The 20,276-nt window shown below is 51.8% G+C and overlaps 2 protein-coding genes across 3 annotated transcripts in view; one reads left to right on the top strand and one right to left on the bottom strand.

The window, feature by feature from the left end:
• Nucleotides 1-20,276, top strand: part of LOC142245472 (uncharacterized) — a 361,830-nt gene that overhangs the window by 208,708 nt on the left and 132,846 nt on the right.
• Nucleotides 1-20,276, bottom strand: part of LOC142245457 (uncharacterized) — a 75,475-nt gene that overhangs the window by 41,983 nt on the left and 13,216 nt on the right. The window contains exons 1-2 of one of the 2 annotated variants that reach the window (XM_075318177.1): nt 12,944-13,059; nt 12,382-12,572 (exon numbers count right to left, since the gene is read on the bottom strand). In XM_075318177.1, the coding sequence (XP_075174292.1) occupies nt 12,382-12,484 (103 nt within the window). In that variant the 5' untranslated portion in view covers nt 12,485-12,572; nt 12,944-13,059. Of the gene's footprint in view, nt 1-12,381; nt 12,573-12,943; nt 13,060-20,276 lie in introns of those variants that run through there. The other variant, XM_075318176.1, reaches the window with a different exon arrangement.

Raw genomic sequence — 20,276 nt, 5'->3', positions numbered from 1 at the left:
GTAGTAGTAGTCTTTTGGCCTGAGCAATATACAGCTGCAATTCCATCTTGCTGTAAGTAAAGTCACCCAAAAGACACCAACACTTGTGCATGGAGGCAGAGGCCCCAACCCATCCGGCAGTACCAGAGGGGACAGATACCTGGATGAGCTCTCCCCAGAGGGCAGCAGCACCCAGAGACTTGGTTTACCCTGGTGTCAGCGTGCGTTCATCGGCCGCGGTAACCCCTGCACAATCGGAGTGAGTACACTGCAAACCCCTGCGTCCTGGCCTGCCCACGTTCCTGCACCGGCCCATACACCGTGCCAACCGAGCCCCGGGGCCTTCCACTAACCGGCTGCCCAGCTCCATCCGCCCCGGGTACCCCCATCGGCAGCGGCGGTACTCCCTTACCGCACACCACGAGTAGTGTCTCGAACTCTTACCCCCTGTAAATACACCCTCTTTTTAAATTTGAAGTGGCCCAGAGCTCCCGGGTCCGGAGACCCTCGAGCCACGCAGCATCAACCCCCGCATCTGAGCAGTCCGACTGCTGCTGGGGCGGCACAGATTAGCAGTATGCACCCAGAACTGCTCGTGGTTTTGGGTGCATATTGGACCTGACAGGTTCCCTTTAACAACAGAAGACAGAACTTATTACATGGAGTCTAATATAATGAAAACAGCCACAATGCTGAATGAATTGAAAAAGTAGATAACAAATGTCAGGCAGTAAAACACTGCAAATAAGTTTCATAAAATAAAAGGAAACAAACCAGGAACCTAATACTCACTTTTGTGTATAGTATCCAGCGCCCGGGTGAGGGAGAAACCAGGACAAGTCGTCAATACGCTGAACCCAAGAAATGACCAAAGTCTTACACTCATTCTTAAGACCTGGTCATTTCTTGCTCATCCCCCATCCTGTAATGTCGCCTGATCGGGGAGGGATCAAGATAACTGCATTTTATGCTTTTTCTGCAAAAAAAAATTTAAAGGGAACCTGTCAACAGATTTAATGACTATAAGCTGCGGCCACCACCACTGGGCTCTAATATACAGCATTCTAACATACTGTATATAAGAGCCCAGGCTCCTGTGTAGAACATGAAAACCACTTTATAATACTCACCTAAATGGTCGGTACAGTGCAGACTGGTCCAATGGGTGGCTCTGTTCTCAGAGTGCGGCGTCTCCTCTTTTGGCCATCTTTGTCCTCCTTCTTGTGAAGCCTGGGTGCATGACGCATTCTATGTCATGCACATAGGCCGATATTGAGGTCCTGCGCAGGCTCACTTTGATTTGCCATTAGCAGGACCTCAATGCCGGCTAAAGTGGATGATGTAGGATGCATCATGCACCTGTGGCGCCCTGAAGTAGCCAGGTAGTTACAGACAGTCCCATGCACAAACACCAGTCCCCTAACAAGGTAACAGCAGCCAACCTTAAAACCTTGTCACCTCTCTCAGTGTCCAATGGTCACACCAGGGGGTGGAGCCAGACGGTTGGCCACGCCCACCGAGGAGTCCAGAGGGCATGAGACAGGAAACAGCTAGTGAGTTCCCAGTGGGGAGCCAAGAGTTCAGTTCAGTGGAGTTTTAAGCTGGAGTTGAGGTGTGAAGTTCAAGTGCAGCAGGCCTGAGGTGTCAGGTCTGCAGCAACCACACTGACCGGTGCCAGGGTCATAGCCCTGGTACCGTGGCAAGGAGGCAGACGGTGGTTGCCGCCTGCAGGAGGCGGGAAGACGGCTGGTGAAACTGTAAGGGACCGGGACAGGGTAGTGGCCCGCCGGTACCGAACCGGGGAACCAACTGGAATCCGGAGCACCAGGAAGGGTACTCAGACCCAGAACGAGGTCCAGAAGCCACTGGACCACGTCAAATTTACTGATTGAGGTCTGGACCTTAGGTACTTTCCCGTCCCAAGACCCGAAAGACGGCAACAGCCCACCGAGGGGGATAGAAAGCCACCGCCCAGGCAGAGAGATCCCACGGGCCAGCGCCTGTGGGCAAATGGGTTCCCCGACACACAAAAAGCCGGGGAGCGGACTACCGTCGCTGAAGTGTAGGCAGTCAAAATCTACACAACGAGGTGCAGGAGAAAGGCGGGAACCACCAGACCGGGTGGGGGACCAGACGCGGCCGGCTGCGGACACCGACCACCATCTTTTTGGTTTACCAGCGACTCCGGTGTATCCGTCATAGTGAGTACAACAGTGCCCTCGGGCCGCGCACCGCACTAACACGCCAGCACCTCACAACCACCGGGACCATCACCCCCTGCCCACGGAGGGGTCAACACCAGGCTGCACAACACCGTCCACGAGAGCCTAGTAAACGGCAGCGGTGGTGCCCACGCTCACCACAACCCGTGGGTGGCGTCACAAACTCATAACCCTAAAACACCATGGCCCCGGCCGTGAACCTCCCTACCAAGTGCCCCTCACGTAGTGCCAGCACTCCCTTACAGAGGTGACGTGACCCCCGGGTCCGGAGGCGCTCGAGCCACCCACCAGAAACGAGCCCGGACCTGAGCGGCTTGGCAAGCCAGGCCGAGCGCGGGGCTGTACACTTCGACCCCTCTTCTGGCGTCACGAACAGGATTGAACCCATTAACTTACCAGTGAAGTGCACCTTGAAGTAGAAGCCAGCGGTGATCCGCTGCGAAAATTTCAGAATCCGCAATCTTGTGGTGCAAAGATTCCCACCGGCATCTTCTTCCCCGCAGAAAGGGCGCAAGAGTGTGAAGCCCCACCCCCTGGGAACAGAGCAGTGCAGGAAAGCGCGCGGCTAAAAAAAAAAAAAAAAGCTGCGCGAAGTGCCACGAAAAGACCAAGGGGGAGCGGGTGAATTGGCGGCTGATGCCTGCGGGAGAAGAGAAGGATGTCGGCATCCAGAGAGGCGAGCGGAGTGGCACCCGCTGCCGGAGTGGCGAGGCCTGAAGGTTAATTGGCTAGCCAGCGGGCGGCTCCCACTCCGTTCGCAGGAGCGGAGGTCCCGGGGATGCCGGTAATTCCAGTGGTGACCACCGAAGGACCCGCCGGTGGTGACAACCCTGCGAAGGTAACGGAGCAGGCACCGGTAGGCCGCCTGGCTGCACCCGAGAGACCGGAATCGGAAAGCAGCGACTCAAATAGCAGCATTCCGAGCGGGTCGGCAAGCCAGGCCGAGCGCGGGGCGGTACACACCCCAGCTTCAGAAAAGGAGGACAAATATGGCCGAAAGAAGAGGGGCCAGTACTGGAGAACGGAGACACCCATTTGACCAGTCTGCACCGTACCAACCGTTTAGGTGAGTATTATAAAGTGATTTTTACATTCTACACAGCGGCCTGGGCTCTTATATACAGCATGTTAGAACACTGTATATAAGAGCCCACTGGTGGTGGCCACAGCTTATAGGCCCGAAATCTGGTGACAGGTTCCCTTTAAAAGAATAGAGAGTCCTCTGTGGTTGATACCTTTTAATGGCTGACTGAAAAGATGGTAATAATAGCAAGCTTTCGCTTTTCTGTTGATGTTCTCCCTGCACCTCTGGATTGTGATGTGTAACTGCAAGAAAATCTAATTCCCAGACACAATGAGAAAAACAACGGTGGACACCGGAATCCTATATAGTAAACCATATTACAATGCGATGACATTTCCCATGACTCCCGTCCAGTTTTTTTATTGTGTAAATTGAACATGGCGCACACATGACATATTAGATGTTCACAGACCAATAAGAAATAACAGAGCCGAGATCCCGTACCGTATATACCACTTACATTTACCATAGGCGCTGTGAGGGGCGTTGGTAAGAATACAAAAGATTAAGGGCCAAAGCTCCAACACATAAGTTTTGCCAATGATCCTCCCACCCAAACAAAAATGTGACACCACAGATAACACAAGTTTCTTTTCTTGCACCTCATCACGTACTTGACAATAAGTGACATTATTTTTTTTTTTACAGATGTCACTTTGCAGTCCTATGTAACAACAAATAAAACAGTAATAACTGAGTGAAGCTAACGTAGTAAATGTCACCTACAGTCCTATGTCCCACAACAGATAACACAGGGATGTTATTTGCAGTCCTATGTAATACCTCACATAATATAGTAATATCTGTCTATGTGGCGCCCCTGACCTGGTCAGGCACCACTGAGTACTGCACCCATGCTGGGGACAGTACAATACAGGTAATCCAGATGGCTGACTGGGGTGTGGAACACAGGCGCATAGTGATCAGGTCTCGCACATGTACCCATGAGAGGACCCCTGGGGATCCCAGGAGGGGGCAAGCCTTCACCTTCACTGGAATAGTGGAGGGGGTAGAGCCTCCATCTCCTCTCAAGGGGTGTGGTAAGAGAATCTGGTTGCTAGGTGGCGTAGGCAAGAACAGGAGAGGAGGGGCAGTGAGTCAGTTAGAGGAGAACTCCATAGGGCTCAGTGAGGAGCAGACCTGTGGGGCTGTTGCTGTCTAACAGCGCCCGCGCAGTGGCTATTGACGGGGGAGAACGGTCAACTAGGAGTGCTGCCTGAAAGCCAGCTTCAGCTAGAGAGTGCAACGGAGTGGGAAGTAAGGAGACTGCTAGAGAGCACCAGGCCCAACCGGGCGGCAGATCCCGAAGCGAAGATAGATCCAGCTTTCTTCTGCTAAACCTGCCGGTGTGGGGCTCTTAAAGCCCACACCACAACAACCAAAAGCCGCAGCCACGTAACCACAAGTTAGGGCCCATAGGTCATAGGAGGCAAGAGGCTGGAGTGGCCTGGTCCGGGGAACAAGCACACGGCAAAACAAGAAGGGGAGAGAGGCTTGGAGCATCTTCCCTGGGTGACCCCCATAGGGACTCAAAGTCGGGGTTACCCCAAACCACCAAGGGCTAAGGAAGGCGAGTCAGTAGTCACCCTCATAAAGTCAGCCTGAAGGATACCTGGTTCCTACCTGGTTCATCTCAGCTACGCCCGGGTTACTCACCCTGCCACCTGAAGTGAGTAAAAACCCTGAAAGACATCCTGCCTGTGTGGTCATTCTGCGACTTGTGGTACTACAAACCTACACAGGGCCCTGGGGCTTGCCTCACTCTCAGGAGGCTCCTACATCTAACTGCACACACCATCAGCCCCAGGCGACCCTCAACCTGCAGTGGCGGTCCCTACTGGCCGCAATACTGAGAGTGGCGTCACGATCAAAAACAGAAGATTTCCTACCAGTGACGGAGATCCAGCAACGTGGAGTCCCTGAAGGTAACGCACCGACACCGACACAACACCTGTGGGGCTTCACATCTGGCGTCACGAACAGGATAAGGACTAGACCTGTTCAGACAGGTGACCATGTGCCTGGGCGGTCCGCTTGAAAAATTGGAAGCGCCGCCATATTGCCACCATGAAAAGCGCGCTGAAAAACAACAGCAGCCCGCGCTGGAAGAAGTTACCGCCCACGAAGAGGTGTGGCTACCCAGAGATCCTCTGCAGAGTTCTGACCTTGCCAGCTATGAGAGCGGAAGCGTCCAGAGACGGCGGAGCAGAAGAGAAGCCAGCAGCTTGCTAGAGAAGATGGAGTCCAGACGCGGATACCCAGAACCAGGCACTGCTGCCTGGTGGTGCCGGGAGCTTGCCATCTTCTGTGACCAGCTGGAGGCCAGGATTGTGCGACGGCTCAGAGAAGAACGCACGGAGCTCCTGGAAATGGCTGCGGCGGTGCGGACCTATGAGGAGGGAGCCGCGCGGAGCCTGCCGGATCGAGCGGCGACGACGATTCAGACCCCGATGGGTGAGTCCGGTGTTGCCCCGGCTAGAACAAGAGCCCCGACCCTAGCTGCTACGACCGCGGTCCCAGAGGAGGCGCCCGGTGCGGCGACGCTGAGTGAGGCCGCAGCCACGCTAGGTGCGGCCCGCCAAGCCCAGGCCGCTGCAGCGATGCCCCGCCTGTCCCGCAGGGCTCCGACCACCACGGCAGTGCTCAGCCGTGCTGCAGGTGTGACGCTGACCCAAGCCGCCACCCTGCTGAACCCAGTCCGCCAAGACCCCAACGCAGCAGCGACGCTCGTCCGCGCCGCAAGTGATATGCTGAACCAGGCCGCAGCCCCGCCGGGTGCGACCCGCCAAGCTCCGACCACTGCAGCGACGCCCGGCTCAGCCTGCACGGACCCCATCGAGGCTGCGACGCCAAGTGAGACCGCGGCTGCAGTGTCCAGTCCGGCCCGCCAGGAACCGGCCGCGACAGAAACGCCAATTCAGGCCGCCGCCATGCAGGGCGCGGCCCGCCAAGACCAGGCCGCCGCCATGCCAGGCGCGGCCCGCCAAGACCAGGCCGCCGCCATGCCGGGCGCGGCCCGCCAAGACCAGGCCGCCGCCATGCAAGGCGCGGCCCGCCAAGACCAGGCCGCCGCCATACAGGGCGCGGCCCGCCAAGAAGAGATTACCTCATCATTTTCCCCGGCCTGCAAGGCCAGAGCAGACACCGCTCCCCAGTCCAAAGAGGTCCCTGCTAGGAAGACCCTGATAGGAGAGGACCCCGAATACTGGAAGCTGAAGGCTGATCTGGAGGCCCAGTTCCCGCAAGAGATGGTGGATCGGTATCTGCTCCCTCCGCATACCCCCAAGGAAATACAGGCAACCCCTGCAGCTGCGCCGGAGAGTTCACCACCTGAGCCTGCTGAAGAAAGCCCATCCCCAGCACTGCCACCAAAGGAGTGCCAAGAAGAACTAAGGGGGAGAGGAGGCCAGGAAGCAGAAGGGTTGACTCCGACGCCAACCGCAGCAGACCCCTACCCAGAGCCGGAGATGCTGCCCTATTCCCGCTGGGAGGAGGAAGACTTGACACCGTCAGCAGATGAAGATCAACCCAAAGACCTCACCTGGGAGCCTGCAGGCATGAACCCAGCCCGCAAGACACGGCGCAGCAGAACAAAGTATCCTCCAACACCACAGTCTCCAGAGCAGAGAGAGGTCACAGCCAGAGACCTGGAGGAGAAAAGGTGCCTAAGAAGGTCTGAAGCCCAGTCTAGAGGACCCCTTTACAGAGGAATTGTAGAAGACTTCAACTTAAAAAGCGGATACGGCTTCATTGTAGTAAAAGGAATAAAAGAGGGCATATTTGTGAATCGGAGAGATGTTCAAGCCCACCTGCCCAGAGGACATTCAGGCAGAAATTTGAAAATCGGGGACTTAGTACAGTTCACCTTGCATCAAGGAGAAAGGGGCTACTATGCCTTAGATGTAGCACCATGTCCCAGACAAGAAAGACAAGAAAGACAAGAAAGACAAGAAAGAAAAGACAGAGATACAGAAACAACCACAGACAAAGATCCTACAGATGAAACAACCACGGACGACGACGGAGAGCAAGAAAGTCACAGGTGCCGGTGCCCTACATGCCCACGCCCTGGTGAAATGGAGGAGTAGAGTAGAGAGAAGTAAAGAAATACAGCAAGTTACCAGTTGAAGTTTTGACAAGTTTTGTTTGCAACGTTTAAGAAATGCGCCCACAAAAACTATTGTGAGAAATAAACTTTAAGGCTATGAACTTGCTATAGCCACAAACTCTCGCAGTGTAAATAGTTACACCAGTGGCACCACCACCAGGGCCAGCCTGTTTAGGGGCTTGGCTCGTCTGCAACCAGGAGGAGCCCGTCCGTATATAGGGCCTTGGCTCACCTGCGACCAGAGAGCACGCCTGTTTATGGGGCCTTGGCTCACCACCACAAAGAGGGTACCTGGTCAGCACCAACTGTGGAGGCCGCCTCTGCATCCTGCCAGAAGAGGCTGACGGCGCGGATCCACCAGGCCAGGTATACCCTGAAACCACCAGCCCATGAAAGCCGCCTCTACATCCTGCCAGAAGTGGCTGAAGCCGCGGCCAACGGGAGAGGAAGACTGGAGGAAAGGTCTGGGGAAACGGATGGCCCAGACCTGGTTACCAACAGGACCGGTGACCTGCCTCCTGAGAGGGTTTTGGGTGGGTTAACGGACTTGTGGGTGGAGGGTGGTGATGTACGATAACTGGTGATCTTAAAATGTTTTACCATGTTTTAATGTTTTATGCATTTTAAAATGTTGTCTTGCAGCCCGAGGACGTGCTGGTGATAACTAAGGGGGAATGTGGCGCCCCTGACCTGGTCAGGCACCACTGAGTACTGCACCCATGCTGGGGACAGTACAATACAGGTAATCCAGATGGCTGACTGGGGTGTGGAACACAGGCGCATAGTGATCAGGTCTCACACATGTACCCATGAGAGGACCCCTGGGGATCCCAGGAGGGGGCAAGCCTTCACCTTCACTGGAATAGTGGAGGGGGTAGAGCCTCCATCTCCTCTCAAGGGGTGTGGTAAGAGAATCTGGTTGCTAGGTGGCGTAGGCAAGAACAGGAGAGGAGGGGCAGTGAGTCAGTTAGAGGAGAACTCCATAGGGCTCAGTGAGGAGCAGACCTGTGGGGCTGTTGCTGTCTAACAGCGCCCGCGCAGTGGCTATTGACGGGGGAGAACGGTCAACTAGGAGTGCTGCCTGAAAGCCAGCTTCAGCTAGAGAGTGCAACGGAGTGGGAAGTAAGGAGACTGCTAGAGAGCACCAGGCCCAACCGGGCGGCAGATCCCGAAGCGAAGATAGATCCAGCTTTCTTCTGCTAAACCTGCCGGTGTGGGGCTCTTAAAGCCCACACCACAACAACCAAAAGCCGCAGCCACGTAACCACAAGTTAGGGCCCATAGGTCATAGGAGGCAAGAGGCTGGAGTGGCCTGGTCCGGGGAACAAGCACACGGCAAAACAAGAAGGGGAGAGAGGCTTGGAGCATCTTCCCTGGGTGACCCCCATAGGGACTCAAAGTCGGGGTTACCCCAAACCACCAAGGGCTAAGGAAGGCGAGTCAGTAGTCACCCTCATAAAGTCAGCCTGAAGGATACCTGGTTCCTACCTGGTTCATCTCAGCTACGCCCGGGTTACTCACCCTGCCACCTGAAGTGAGTAAAAACCCTGAAAGACATCCTGCCTGTGTGGTCATTCTGCGACTTGTGGTACTACAAACCTACACAGGGCCCTGGGGCTTGCCTCACTCTCAGGAGGCTCCTACATCTAACTGCACACACCATCAGCCCCAGGCGACCCTCAACCTGCAGTGGCGGTCCCTACTGGCCGCAATACTGAGAGTGGCGTCACGATCAAAAACAGAAGATTTCCTACCAGTGACGGAGATCCAGCAACGTGGAGTCCCTGAAGGTAACGCACCGACACCGACACAACACCTGTGGGGCTTCACATCTACAGAAAATGTAATCTGTCACCCACAGACATATGCAACAAATATAGTAAAAATAATGTCTATGAGTGAAGATGATGTAGTAGAGGTTACCTGCAGTCCTATGTAACACTACAGAATAATGTGGTGATAACTCTCTGATAATGAAGTTGATGTCACATGCAGTCCTATGTAAAATTAAAGATAACACAATGCTAACACTCTAAGTAAAGGTAATGTAGACACAACCTGCAGAACCATGCAAGGGCATACATAGAAATCATGGGGCCCCATAGCAGAATTTCTAATTGGGCCCCCCCCCAAAAAAAGAAAATATTCGGCTGGGTCACAGAAGAGCATATCTGACAACTTTGCAGCACTTACTAAGTAATTTTTCTCTATTTGAAGCCCCTAGCTTCCCCTTTCATTGCAGCCATAAAATATGATGCCAACAAAAGTGCCCCACAAACACTGTATGATCCCACACAGTAAATTCTTCCACACTGCCCTCCACACACAGTATGATGACCCTGCTGAACCCCTCCTGTCTCTCTCTTCCCTCCTGTCTCTCTCTTCCCTCCTGTCTCTCTCTTCCCTCCTGTCTCTCTCTTCCCTCCTGTCTCTCTTCCCTCCTGTCTCTCTCTTCCCTCCTGTCTCTCTCTTCCCTCCTGTCTCTCTTCCCTCCTGTCTCTCTCTTCCCTCCTGTCTCTCTCTTCCCTCCTGTCTCTCTCTTCCCTCCTGTCTCTCTTCCCTCCTGTCTCTCTCTTCCCTCCTGTCTCTCTCTCTTCCCTCCTGTCTCTCTCTTCCCTCCTGTCTCTCTCTCTTCCCTCCTGTCTCTCTCTTCCCTCCTGTCTCTCTCTCTTCCCTCCTGTCTCTCTCTCTTCCCTCCTGTCTCTCTCTCTTCCCTCCTGTCTCTCTCTTCCCTCCTGTCTCTCTCTTCCCTCCTGTCTCTCTCTTCCCTCCTGTCTCTCTCTTCCCTCCTGTCTCTCTCTCTTCCCTCCTGTCTCTCTCTTCCCTCCTGTCTCTCTCTTCCCTCCTGTCTCTCTCTTCCCTCCAGTCTCTCTCTCCCCTCCTGTCTCTCTCTTCCCTCCTGTCTCTCTCTTCCCTCCTGTCTCTCTCTTCCCTCCTGTCTCTCTCTTCCCTCCTGTCTCTCTCTTCCCTCCTGTCTCTCTTCCCTCCTGTCTCTCTCTTCCCTCCTGTCTCTCTCTTCCCTCCTGTCTCTCTCTTCCCTCCTGTCTCTCTCTTCCCTCCTGTCTCTCTCTTCCCTCCTGTCTCTCTCTTCCCTCCTGTCTCTCTCTTCCCTCCTGTCTCTCTCTTCCCTCCAGTCTCTCTCTTCCCTCCTGTCTCTCTCTTCCCTCCTGTCTCTCTCTCTTCCCTCCTGTCTCTCGCTCTTCCCTCCTGTCTCTCTCTTCCCTCCTGTCTCTCTCTTCCCTCCTGTCTCTCTCTCTTCCCTCCTGCCTCTCTCTTCCCTCCTGTCTCTCTCTCTTCCTTCCTGTCTCTCTCTTCCCTCCTGTCTCTCTCTTCCCTCCTGTCTCTCTCTTCCCTCCTGTCTCTCTCTCTTCCCTCCTGCCTCTCTCTTCCCTCCTGTCTCTCTCTCTTCCCTCCTGTCTCTCTCTTCCCTCCTGTCTCTCTCTTCCCTCCTGTCTCTCTCTTCCCTCCTGTCTCTCTCTTCCCTCCTGTCTCTCTCTTCCCTCCTGTCTCTCTCTTCCCTCCAGTCTCTCTTTTCCCTCCTGTCTCTCTCTCTTCCTTCCTGTCTCTCTCTTCCCTCCTGTCTCTCTCTCTTCCCTCCTGTCTCTCTCTTCCCTCCTGTCTCTCTCTTCCCTCCTGTCTCTCTCTTCCCTCCAGTCTCTCTCTTCCCTCCAGTCTCTCTCTTCCCTCCTGTCTCTCTTTTCCCTCCTGTCTCTCTCTCTTCCCTCCTGTCTCTCTCTCTCTTCCCTCCTGTCTCTCTCTTCCCTCCAGTCTCTCTCTTCCCTCCTGTCTCTCTCTTCCCTCCTGTCTCTCTCTTCCCTCCTGTCTCTCTCTCTCTTCCCTCCTGTCTCTCTCTTCCCTCCAGTCTCTCTCTTCCCTCCTGTCTCTCTCTCTTCCCTCCTGTCTCTCTCTTCCCTCCTGTCTCTCTCTTCCCTCCTGTCTCTCTCTTCCCTCCTGTCTCTCTCTTCCCTCCTGTCTCTCTCTCTTCCCTCCTGTCTCTCTCTTCCCTCCTGTCTCTCTCTTCCCTCCTGCCTCTCTCTTCCCTCCTGTCTCTCTCTTCCCTCCTGTCTCTCTCTTCCCTCCTGTCTCTCTCTTCCCTCCTTTCTCTCTCTCTTCCCTCCTGTCTCTCTCTTCCCTCCTGTCTCTCTCTTCCCTCCTGTCTCTCTCTTCCCTCCTGTCTCTCTCTCTTCCTTCCTGTCTCTCTCTTCCCTCCTGTCTCTCTCTCTTCCCTCCTGTCTCTCTCTTCCCTCCTGTCTCTCTCTTCCCTCCTGTCTCTCTCTTCCCTCCAGTCTCTCTCTTCCCTCCTGTCTCTCTTTTCCCTCCTGTCTCTCTCTCTTCCCTCCTGTCTCTCTCTCTCTTCCCTCCTGTCTCTCTCTTCCCTCCAGTCTCTCTCTTCCCTCCTGTCTCTCTCTTCCCTCCTGTCTCTCTCTTCCCTCCTGTCTCTCTCTCTCTTCCCTCCTGTCTCTCTCTTCCCTCCAGTCTCTCTCTTCCCTCCTGTCTCTCTCTCTTCCCTCCTGTCTCTCTCTTCCCTCCTGTCTCTCTCTTCCCTCCTGTCTCTCTCTTCCCTCCTGTCTCTCTCTTCCCTCCTGTCTCTCTCTTCCCTCCTCTCTCTCTCTCTCTTCCCTCCTGTCTCTCTCTTCCCTCCTGTCTCTCTCTTCCCTCCTGTCTCTCTCTTCCCTCCAGTCTCTCTCTTCCCTCCTGTCTCTCTCTTCCCTCCTCTCTCTCTCTCTTCCCTCCTGTCTCTCTCTTCCCTCCTGTCTCTCTCTTCCCTCCTGCCTCTCTCTTCCCTCCTGTCTCTCTCTTCCCTCCTGTCTCTCTCTTCCCTCCTGTCTCTCTCTTCCCTCCTGTCTCTCTCTCTTCCCTCCTGTCTCTCTCTTCCCTCCTGTCTCTCTCTTCCCTCCTGTCTCTCTCTCTCTTCCCTCCTGTCTCTCTCTTCCCTCCTGTCTCTCTCTTCCCTCCTGTCTCTCTCTTACCTCCAGTCTCTCTCTTACCTCCTGTCTCTGATGTCAGCTCTCTCTTCTGTCTGCTGTCTCTCCTTACAGTCTTTCCTCTTCTCTCTCCTTTTCCTGCTGTCTCTTTCTCCTCTTCTGCCATGTGGCTTGTACAGTATGTGCAGCTGTTGGAGGAGGGTGAGGGGCTGCTCTGCTGACTGCAGCTGTCCTGAGTCTTCAGTTATCTCTCCCTGTGGCGTCAGAACAAGCACAAATGGAATAAAATGATACATAATAGTAATGCAAATTCATATATTACAATGAGGTCGCATACAATCACAGGGAAAAAAAAACTAAAACTACCCCAGAGTACTCAAAATTAATACTCATCATATACCACAGTTGGAATAGTTTTCTAATGCAATTTTATTTGTACAAAGAACACATGATCACACAAGACCCATACATTCCCATACAAATAACACTGAGACAGACTGCAGAGCATGGATTGGAATGAATTGGCCATTTGTTTATTATTAAGGGTTACCAAATAATAAAATATATAAAAATCATAACAAAACATTACTATATAAAACCATCCAATTTATATGAATCAGCTCACCGTGTAAGGCTCAATCCCGATTCCGTCCTGGAGCACGGACAGGCAGTGCCACAGCCCAATGAAATGCAGAAAAATGAGGATGTCCAGCTCTTCAGGCAAAGAATCACGTCTTTATTTCATCATGCAGACACAGAGAATGACATGACCAGCCCTACCAAGTGCTAGTGCTAGTGCTGGTCATGTCATTCTCTGTGTCTGCATGATGAAATAAAGACGTGATTCTTTGGCTGAAGAGCTGGACATCCTCTTTTTTCTGCTTTTTAAACCATACCAAAAATTCCCAAAGATAATAACCAGAATCCACCCAGAGCCTCTGGGCGATTTTTCCCACACGGACGCTAATGCCTCATTAGTGTCCCCCCACACGACCAAAAAGCCAATTCTCCACCATACTCTGTAATCCCAGATTAAAAATATCGATACCGATATCAGATAGGTGTACCCCATCTGACCTATAGATGCCGTGTTCAAAACCCTCTAAATCCAGATGCCTAAAGGAAGCTTCCCCAATAGAAAAGAAAAATTTAGATAAAACCCTATTAATCCGTTTTCTAATCTTTTCCATAAATGAAAACTGAGATCCACGCCAAAGCAATCTGGGGATGATTTCAGAGAACACCGGCGCTGCTGAAGGACAAATATTTTTAACCCAAAAAAATGTCTCTTTTTATTCGAGCAATAAAATCAAGAGTTCGTACTTTTCCTATATCGTTACCTCCAATATGAATGATTAATAAATCAGGAGACGGGTAGTACGCTGCTCTCCTTCTCAACTCAGCCAAAAGGTGCTCCCATTTCATACCCCGGCTGCTAAGCCAAAAAATGTTAACCTGTTCATGAGCAAACGCAAGGTTCTCAGTATATGTCCGAGCAGCCGCACGCTTCTGGGCCCAGTAAACAAACGAGTGGCCAATAATCCAGACAGTCAGGGGCTCTGTAAACAAGAATGATTAGGTAAGCAACAAATGAGGCCTGACATACAGTTGGTACCGCCCTGAAGACCATCTCCCCAACTTCATAATTTTTCCTTTATTTAATCCTAAGCTGGCTGCCACCGTGGCGGCCCCAATTCTAAAAGAATGCGAAGATATCTTCAACTCACTCTTCCCCAGAAGTGACAGACAACGTTTTAGAATTGAGTTAAACTGAAATTTTGTCGCTGGGTCACCCGAGCTATGAACAAATAAAGCTCCAGACAAAGGAGGGCGAACGCCTAACCACTGTCTAAGGTTAAAAACTGGACACAGACGTGAATTGGCAATGGACGAAAGCTTAATTAATTGACCCTTCCTAAATTGATCAGTTTTCGAGCTGCTAAGAGAAATAAACAATGAGCTCTAAAAACCTTCACGTCCTCAAACATTAATCCACTAATGACCTTCTTACTATGAGACACTAACTCCGAAATCCGCAACGCAGCGAAAAAAGCCACAACAAAAGCAGCCCGAAACAAAAATGTCTCAAAATTATTCAGACAAACAGACGCCAGTGCAACCCATAGCTCTTCTAACAACCCCATAGAGATAGGGCGTCTAGCATCAGCCTGAATAGACCCTTTCTTAAGCCCTTTAAAAAACTGCCTGATAGAGAAAAACGAAAAAAGCGACTGAAAACCCCATAGCTTTAGAAAAAATGAAATACCTGACAAAGCCTTATGTAATGCAGAATGACTACTCCCTCCCAACAATTCAAAGTGTATGTAAGCCCAAACCGTGGACAACTCACCCTTATGACTATCAAACCCTCTAGCATCACAAAACTGCTTCCACTTGTTCCATGCAGCAGCATAAGCTGCCCATGTATTTGGAGCTAGAGAATTCTTTATACAACCCGAGATTAAATCCCCAGAATCTGGAAGTAGTGCTCTGGACAAGCCACTTCTACCTGTCCCTTCCGTGTTCCTTCTCTCCACCCGGATAACTGCTGCAAAAAAGATAGAGATGAAACCACGGTCTGTTCCTGAGTCAACACTGCTTTCAACCAAATATTAGCTCTCAAGCATTGAAAAACAATCTGCCTCAGCACTAGAGTTGAGCGCGGTTCGCGGTTCGTGGTTCTCCAGTTCGCGGCTCGAGTGATTTTGGGGGCTGTTCTAGATCGAACTAGAACTCGAGCTTTTTGCTAAAGCTCGATAGTTCTAGATACGTTCGAGAACGGTTCTAGCAGCAAAAAAAACAGCTAATTCCTAGCTGGCTTTCCGCTGTAATAGTGTAAGTCACTCTGTGACTCACACTATTATGAAATTTCAGCGTATAGTGTGCGGGAACAGCGCATTCAGATCACTGCTGTATGTATAATGGCGATTGCCATTTTTTTTTTCCTTGTCCTCCTTCCCTAAGCGCGCGCGTGTAGTGGGGCGGGCCAGCATGTCAGCCAATCCCAGATACACACACAGCTAAGTGGACTTTTAGCCAGAGAAGCAACGGCATGTGTGATAGGATGTCCATGTCACATGTCCCTGCATTATAAAACCGGACATTTTCCTCGAGCACGCCATTATCTGCCTTCTGCATCCTTGGTGTCAAACATCACTGGCGCAGCTCCTATCGCCGATACTGCTGTGTACGCTCCATACACAGCGCTGGACAGCATAGGGATAGCACTTTCTATCAGTCCTTTTAAGGGCTCATACCGGCAGGGTCAGAGCCATAGGTGACAGGTCCGTGAAAACAGAGTTTAACAGCTACACAAGATGACAGCGTCTGTGTAGCTAAGATCAGGGATTTCCTCGCTGCATTTCCTCATTAGGAGGGATAGAAAGGCAGGCTTCCTTTCCTCTACCCAGAGACCCACAACCCTGCCACTGTACCCTCCTGCCCTTTGCACACTCAAACTCATTGTTACTAAGCCATTATACTAGCAAACACTGAGTGAACTTAGTGGCATCCTAAACGTGGCTGTTGGACTGCTGTATAGTCCCACTAGTGCAAAGATATTTGCAGCACGTCTGCCTGCATTGCACACTAAAACTCATTGTTACTAAGCCATTATACTAGCAATTTATGCTGCCAGTTTAAGGGCCGTAGTTGCATTGTCAGGGATAATTATTCTTTATTATTCTGCTGTTAATAAAGATAGACCACCGCTGCAATCTACACCACCTCTCAATTTTTACTACCACATTTTCAGTGCACAATCTTGTCGCAATCAACATGAGTGGCAAAATGACAGATGCTGGTGGAAAGGGGAAGAGGCGTGTTGGAAAAGGAAAAAAAGGGTTTGTCCGTGGGGAAGGTGGCAAAGCTCCATTAACATCTGCTGAAGATAGACCATCTACCAGCAAAAGTAAGATGTCTACTACTTACCGTGGACAATCCGATGTGCTCCCTTTTTTACGGACACGAACAACAGGAACAAAGGTAGATAATGGCCAAAAAAGGAAAATGCTTGAATGGATCTCAAGTGGTCCAACAAGTGCCCTCTCAGCCACCTCAACTACCGCATCCAAAAAACACCAGTCCTCTGAGTTGTCATCCCAATCAAACTTGCTTTCTCCCAGCTCTGAAGTCGTCATCAGCCCTGCACAGTATGGTGGAACTGAGATGGCTGAGTCTGCAGAGCTGTTCAGTCACACTATAGCCTGGGAATCAGAGGTCTGCTCCCAAGCTACAGTGAGTACAGACCAGGAAATGGTCTGCAGTGATGCCCAGAACCTTTGTGACTCTGATTCAGGCCGTGAGGACCAAGTTTCTGAGCATAATGTTGACCCTTTGTCACAAACTGTAACACCTGTGGTTATAGACAATGAGGAACATACTGATGACGATGAGACGCAGATACCAGATTGTGATGACAACTTAAATATTCGGTCAGGGCAAGAAGAGGCTCGGTCTGAGGGTGAGGGGAGTGCAAACACAAAAATTGATGAGGAAGTTCTAGATCCCACCTACTGTCAACCCACAGTCAGGCACTCGAGGAGGTCAACAGAGGCGGTGGAGGAGGATGCAACCGACGACGAAGTTACCTTGCGCCTTCCTGGACAGAGTCGGAGCACTGGTAGCACGTCTACAACTGCATCATCAGCCACCACTCTGCCTCTGAGCACTAGTCGGGGGGGCTCAGCAGGTCGCATGCCCTCTAAGCCTTGCCTAGCCTGGTCCTTTTTTGACATAGAAAAAGATTGCCCAAATTATGTGATGTGTAAAATTTGTCGTGATTCTGTTAGTAGAGGTCAAAACCTCAGCAGTTTGACAACTTCTTCCATGAATCGTCACATGAATAAATATCATAGGTCCCAGTGGGAAGCTCACCGTGCTGCAATGCGGCCTAGCGGAGCGAACCATCCACGGCCTGCCCCTTCCAGTGCATCCGCGCGCTCTTCATCTTCTAGGACTGTGGGGACAGCTGTCACACCTGGTTTTCCACGCACAACTTCCACCACTGTAACCGCAACAGGCAGTTTGCTTGGAAGGTGGTCAGTTGGTTTGGAAGGGGAAACAAGTGCGTGTGTACAGCTCTCTCAGACATCGATAGCACCAACGTTGGATGAAGGCAACATCATGTCTCCGACTGCACTTTCCTCACAAACCTGCATTTTTCCAGGGACACCCTACTCAACACCGTCTACACACAGCAGCCAGATCTCTGTCCCTCAGATGTGGACAAATAAAAGGCCATTTCCTGCGACCCATGACAAAGCTAAGAGGTTGACTTTATCCCTTTGTAAGCTCTTGGCTACCGAAATGCTGCCTTTCCGCCTGGTGGACACACAGGATTTTAGAGACCTTATGTCTGTCGCTGTGCCCCAGTACCAGATGCCCAGTCGCCACTACTTCTCTAAGAAAGGTGTGCCCGCGCTACACCAGCGACATGCACACAACATCACCGCTTCCTTGAGAAACTCTGTGTGTGAACGGGTGCATTTTACCACCGATACTTGGACCAGTAAGCATGGACAGGGACGTTACATGTCGCTGACTGGGCACTGGGTAACTATGGTGATAGATGGTGAAGGGTCTGCTGCACAAGTCTTGCCGTCCCCACGACTTGTGTGTCAATCCTCTGTCTGTCCAAGTTCCGCCACTGCTTCTGCCTCCTCCACCTCATCTGTGTCCTCCACCTCCGCCCCAAGCCTGCCTGGTCAGGCCACCAGCGTTCTCACTGGGCAGAAGGAATCACGCACCCCTCATTACTATGCTGGCAGCAGAGTGCAACGTCATCAGGCGGTCTTTAGCTTGACATGTCTTGGGAATAAGAGTCACACAGCTGAGGAGTTGTGGTCAGCTCTGCGGTCCGAGTTTAATAAATGGTTGTCTCCACTCAACCTGCAGCCTGGTAAGGCCATGTGCGACAATGCTGCAAACCTGGGTGCGACCCTTCGCCTGGGCAAGGTGACACACGTACCTTGTATGGCTCACGTGTTGAACCTTGTTGTCCAGCAATTTTTAACACACTATCCCGGCCTAGATGGCCTTCTGACCAGGGCACGAAAACTGTCTGCTCACTTCCGCCGTTCAAGCGCTGCAGCTGAGCGACTTGCATCGCTCCAGAAGTCTTTCGGCCTGCCGGTTCATCGCCTGAAATGCGATGTGGCGACACGCTGGAATTCGACTCTCCACATGTTACAGCGACTGTGGCAGCACCGCCGAGCCCTGGTGCAATACGTCATGACGTATAGCCTGGGCCAACGAGATGCAGAGGTGGGGCAGATCACCCTGATGGAGTGGTCTCAGATCAAGGACCTATGCACCCTTCTGCACAGTTTCGACATGGCGACGAATATGTTTAGCGCTGACAATGCCATTATCAGCATGACAATTCCAGTCATTTACATGCTGGAGCACACGCTAAACACTATTCGGAGTCAGGGGGTGGGACAACAGAAAGGGGAGGAACTACAGGAGGATTCATATGCGCAAGACATAACAACATCTCCAAGGTCCAGACGCTCATCATCACCAACGCGGCAGGCATGGGACCATGGGGGACAGGGATCAACAAGGGCGCATGGTAGCAGGCGAAATGTTGAGGAAGGTGCAGGAGAACATGAAGAAATGGAGGACGAACTGTCCATGGACATGGAAGACTCAGCGGATGAGGGAGACCTTGGTCAAATTTCAGTTGAAAGAGGTTGGGGGGAGATGTCAGAGGAAGAAAGAACGGTTAGCACCTCTATGCCACAAACACAGCGTGGACTTGGTCCGCATGGCTGCGCAAGACACATGAGCGCCTTCTTGTTGCACTTCCTCCAACATGACCCTCGTATTGTCAAAATTAGAAGTGATGATGACTACTGGCTTGCCACACTATTAGATCCCCGGTACAAGTCCAAATTTTGTGACATAATTCCAGCCATAGAAAGGGACGCACATATGCAGGAGTATCAGCAGAAGCTGTTACTCGATCTTAGCTCGGCTTTTCCACCAAACACCCGTGCAGGTGCAGGGAGTGAATCTCCCACTTGTAACTGGACAAACATGGGACGGTCTCGTCATCTTCAACAGTCTACCCGTACCAGTAGCACCGTATCTGGTGCTGGTAACAGCAATTTTATTGAATTTTTTCATAATTTTTTAGACCCTCCTTTGCAAGGCCACCAGAGAGAACAAGTCGGACACATAGTCAACGGCTGGAGAGGATGATACAGGAGTATCTCCAAATGAACATCGATGCCATGACTTTGCAAATGGAACCTTGCTCATTTTGGGCTTCAAATCATGAAAAATGGCCAGAGCTCTCCACTTACGCCTTGGAGATTTTGTCGTGTCCAGCTGCCAGCGTTGTCTCTGAACGTGTCTTCAGTGCTGCTGGGTGTGTGCTGACAGATAAGCGCACGCGTCTGTCCAGTGACAATGTGGACAGACTAACGTTCATCAAAATGAACAAGTCATGGATCCACAAGGAATTTACTACCCCTGTGTCATCTTGGGGAGAGTAAATGCTTGTGGATTTGGAATGTGCTTGATGCAAATCAAAACATCCTGTTTGCAACTAGGGCACAAGTGCTGCCACTGAAGGGGTGGGTGTGTGTGGGGCCCAATTTTTGGAAAAAAGGGAGACTCCGCTTGGAGTAACCCTTGCTTACATTGTTTTTAAAAGAAGCCAAGATGAACAGAGCTGGGATCAGCAAAGACTTTGCTACCTACCCCGGTGTCATCCTGGGGACGGTTAATTATGGCGTATTTTTGAATGTGCTTGATGCAAATCTAGCTGTGAAGTGTACAACTGGGGCACAACTGCTGCCACTGAATGGGTGGGTGTGTGTGGGGCCCAATTTTTGGAAAAAAGGGAGACTCCGCTTGGAGTCACCTTGCAGTGTTTTACAGGATTTTAGAAGGGCATGCCATGCCTATATCTGTGTCTCGTCCTCTTTTTCCTTGTCCAGCTGTTTTGT

This window comes from Anomaloglossus baeobatrachus, chromosome 7, assembly GCF_048569485.1.
Source record: "Anomaloglossus baeobatrachus isolate aAnoBae1 chromosome 7, aAnoBae1.hap1, whole genome shotgun sequence".
NCBI classification, from domain to species: Eukaryota; Metazoa; Chordata; class Amphibia; order Anura; family Aromobatidae; genus Anomaloglossus; species Anomaloglossus baeobatrachus.
This window is presented reverse-complemented; position numbering and strand designations above follow the sequence as displayed.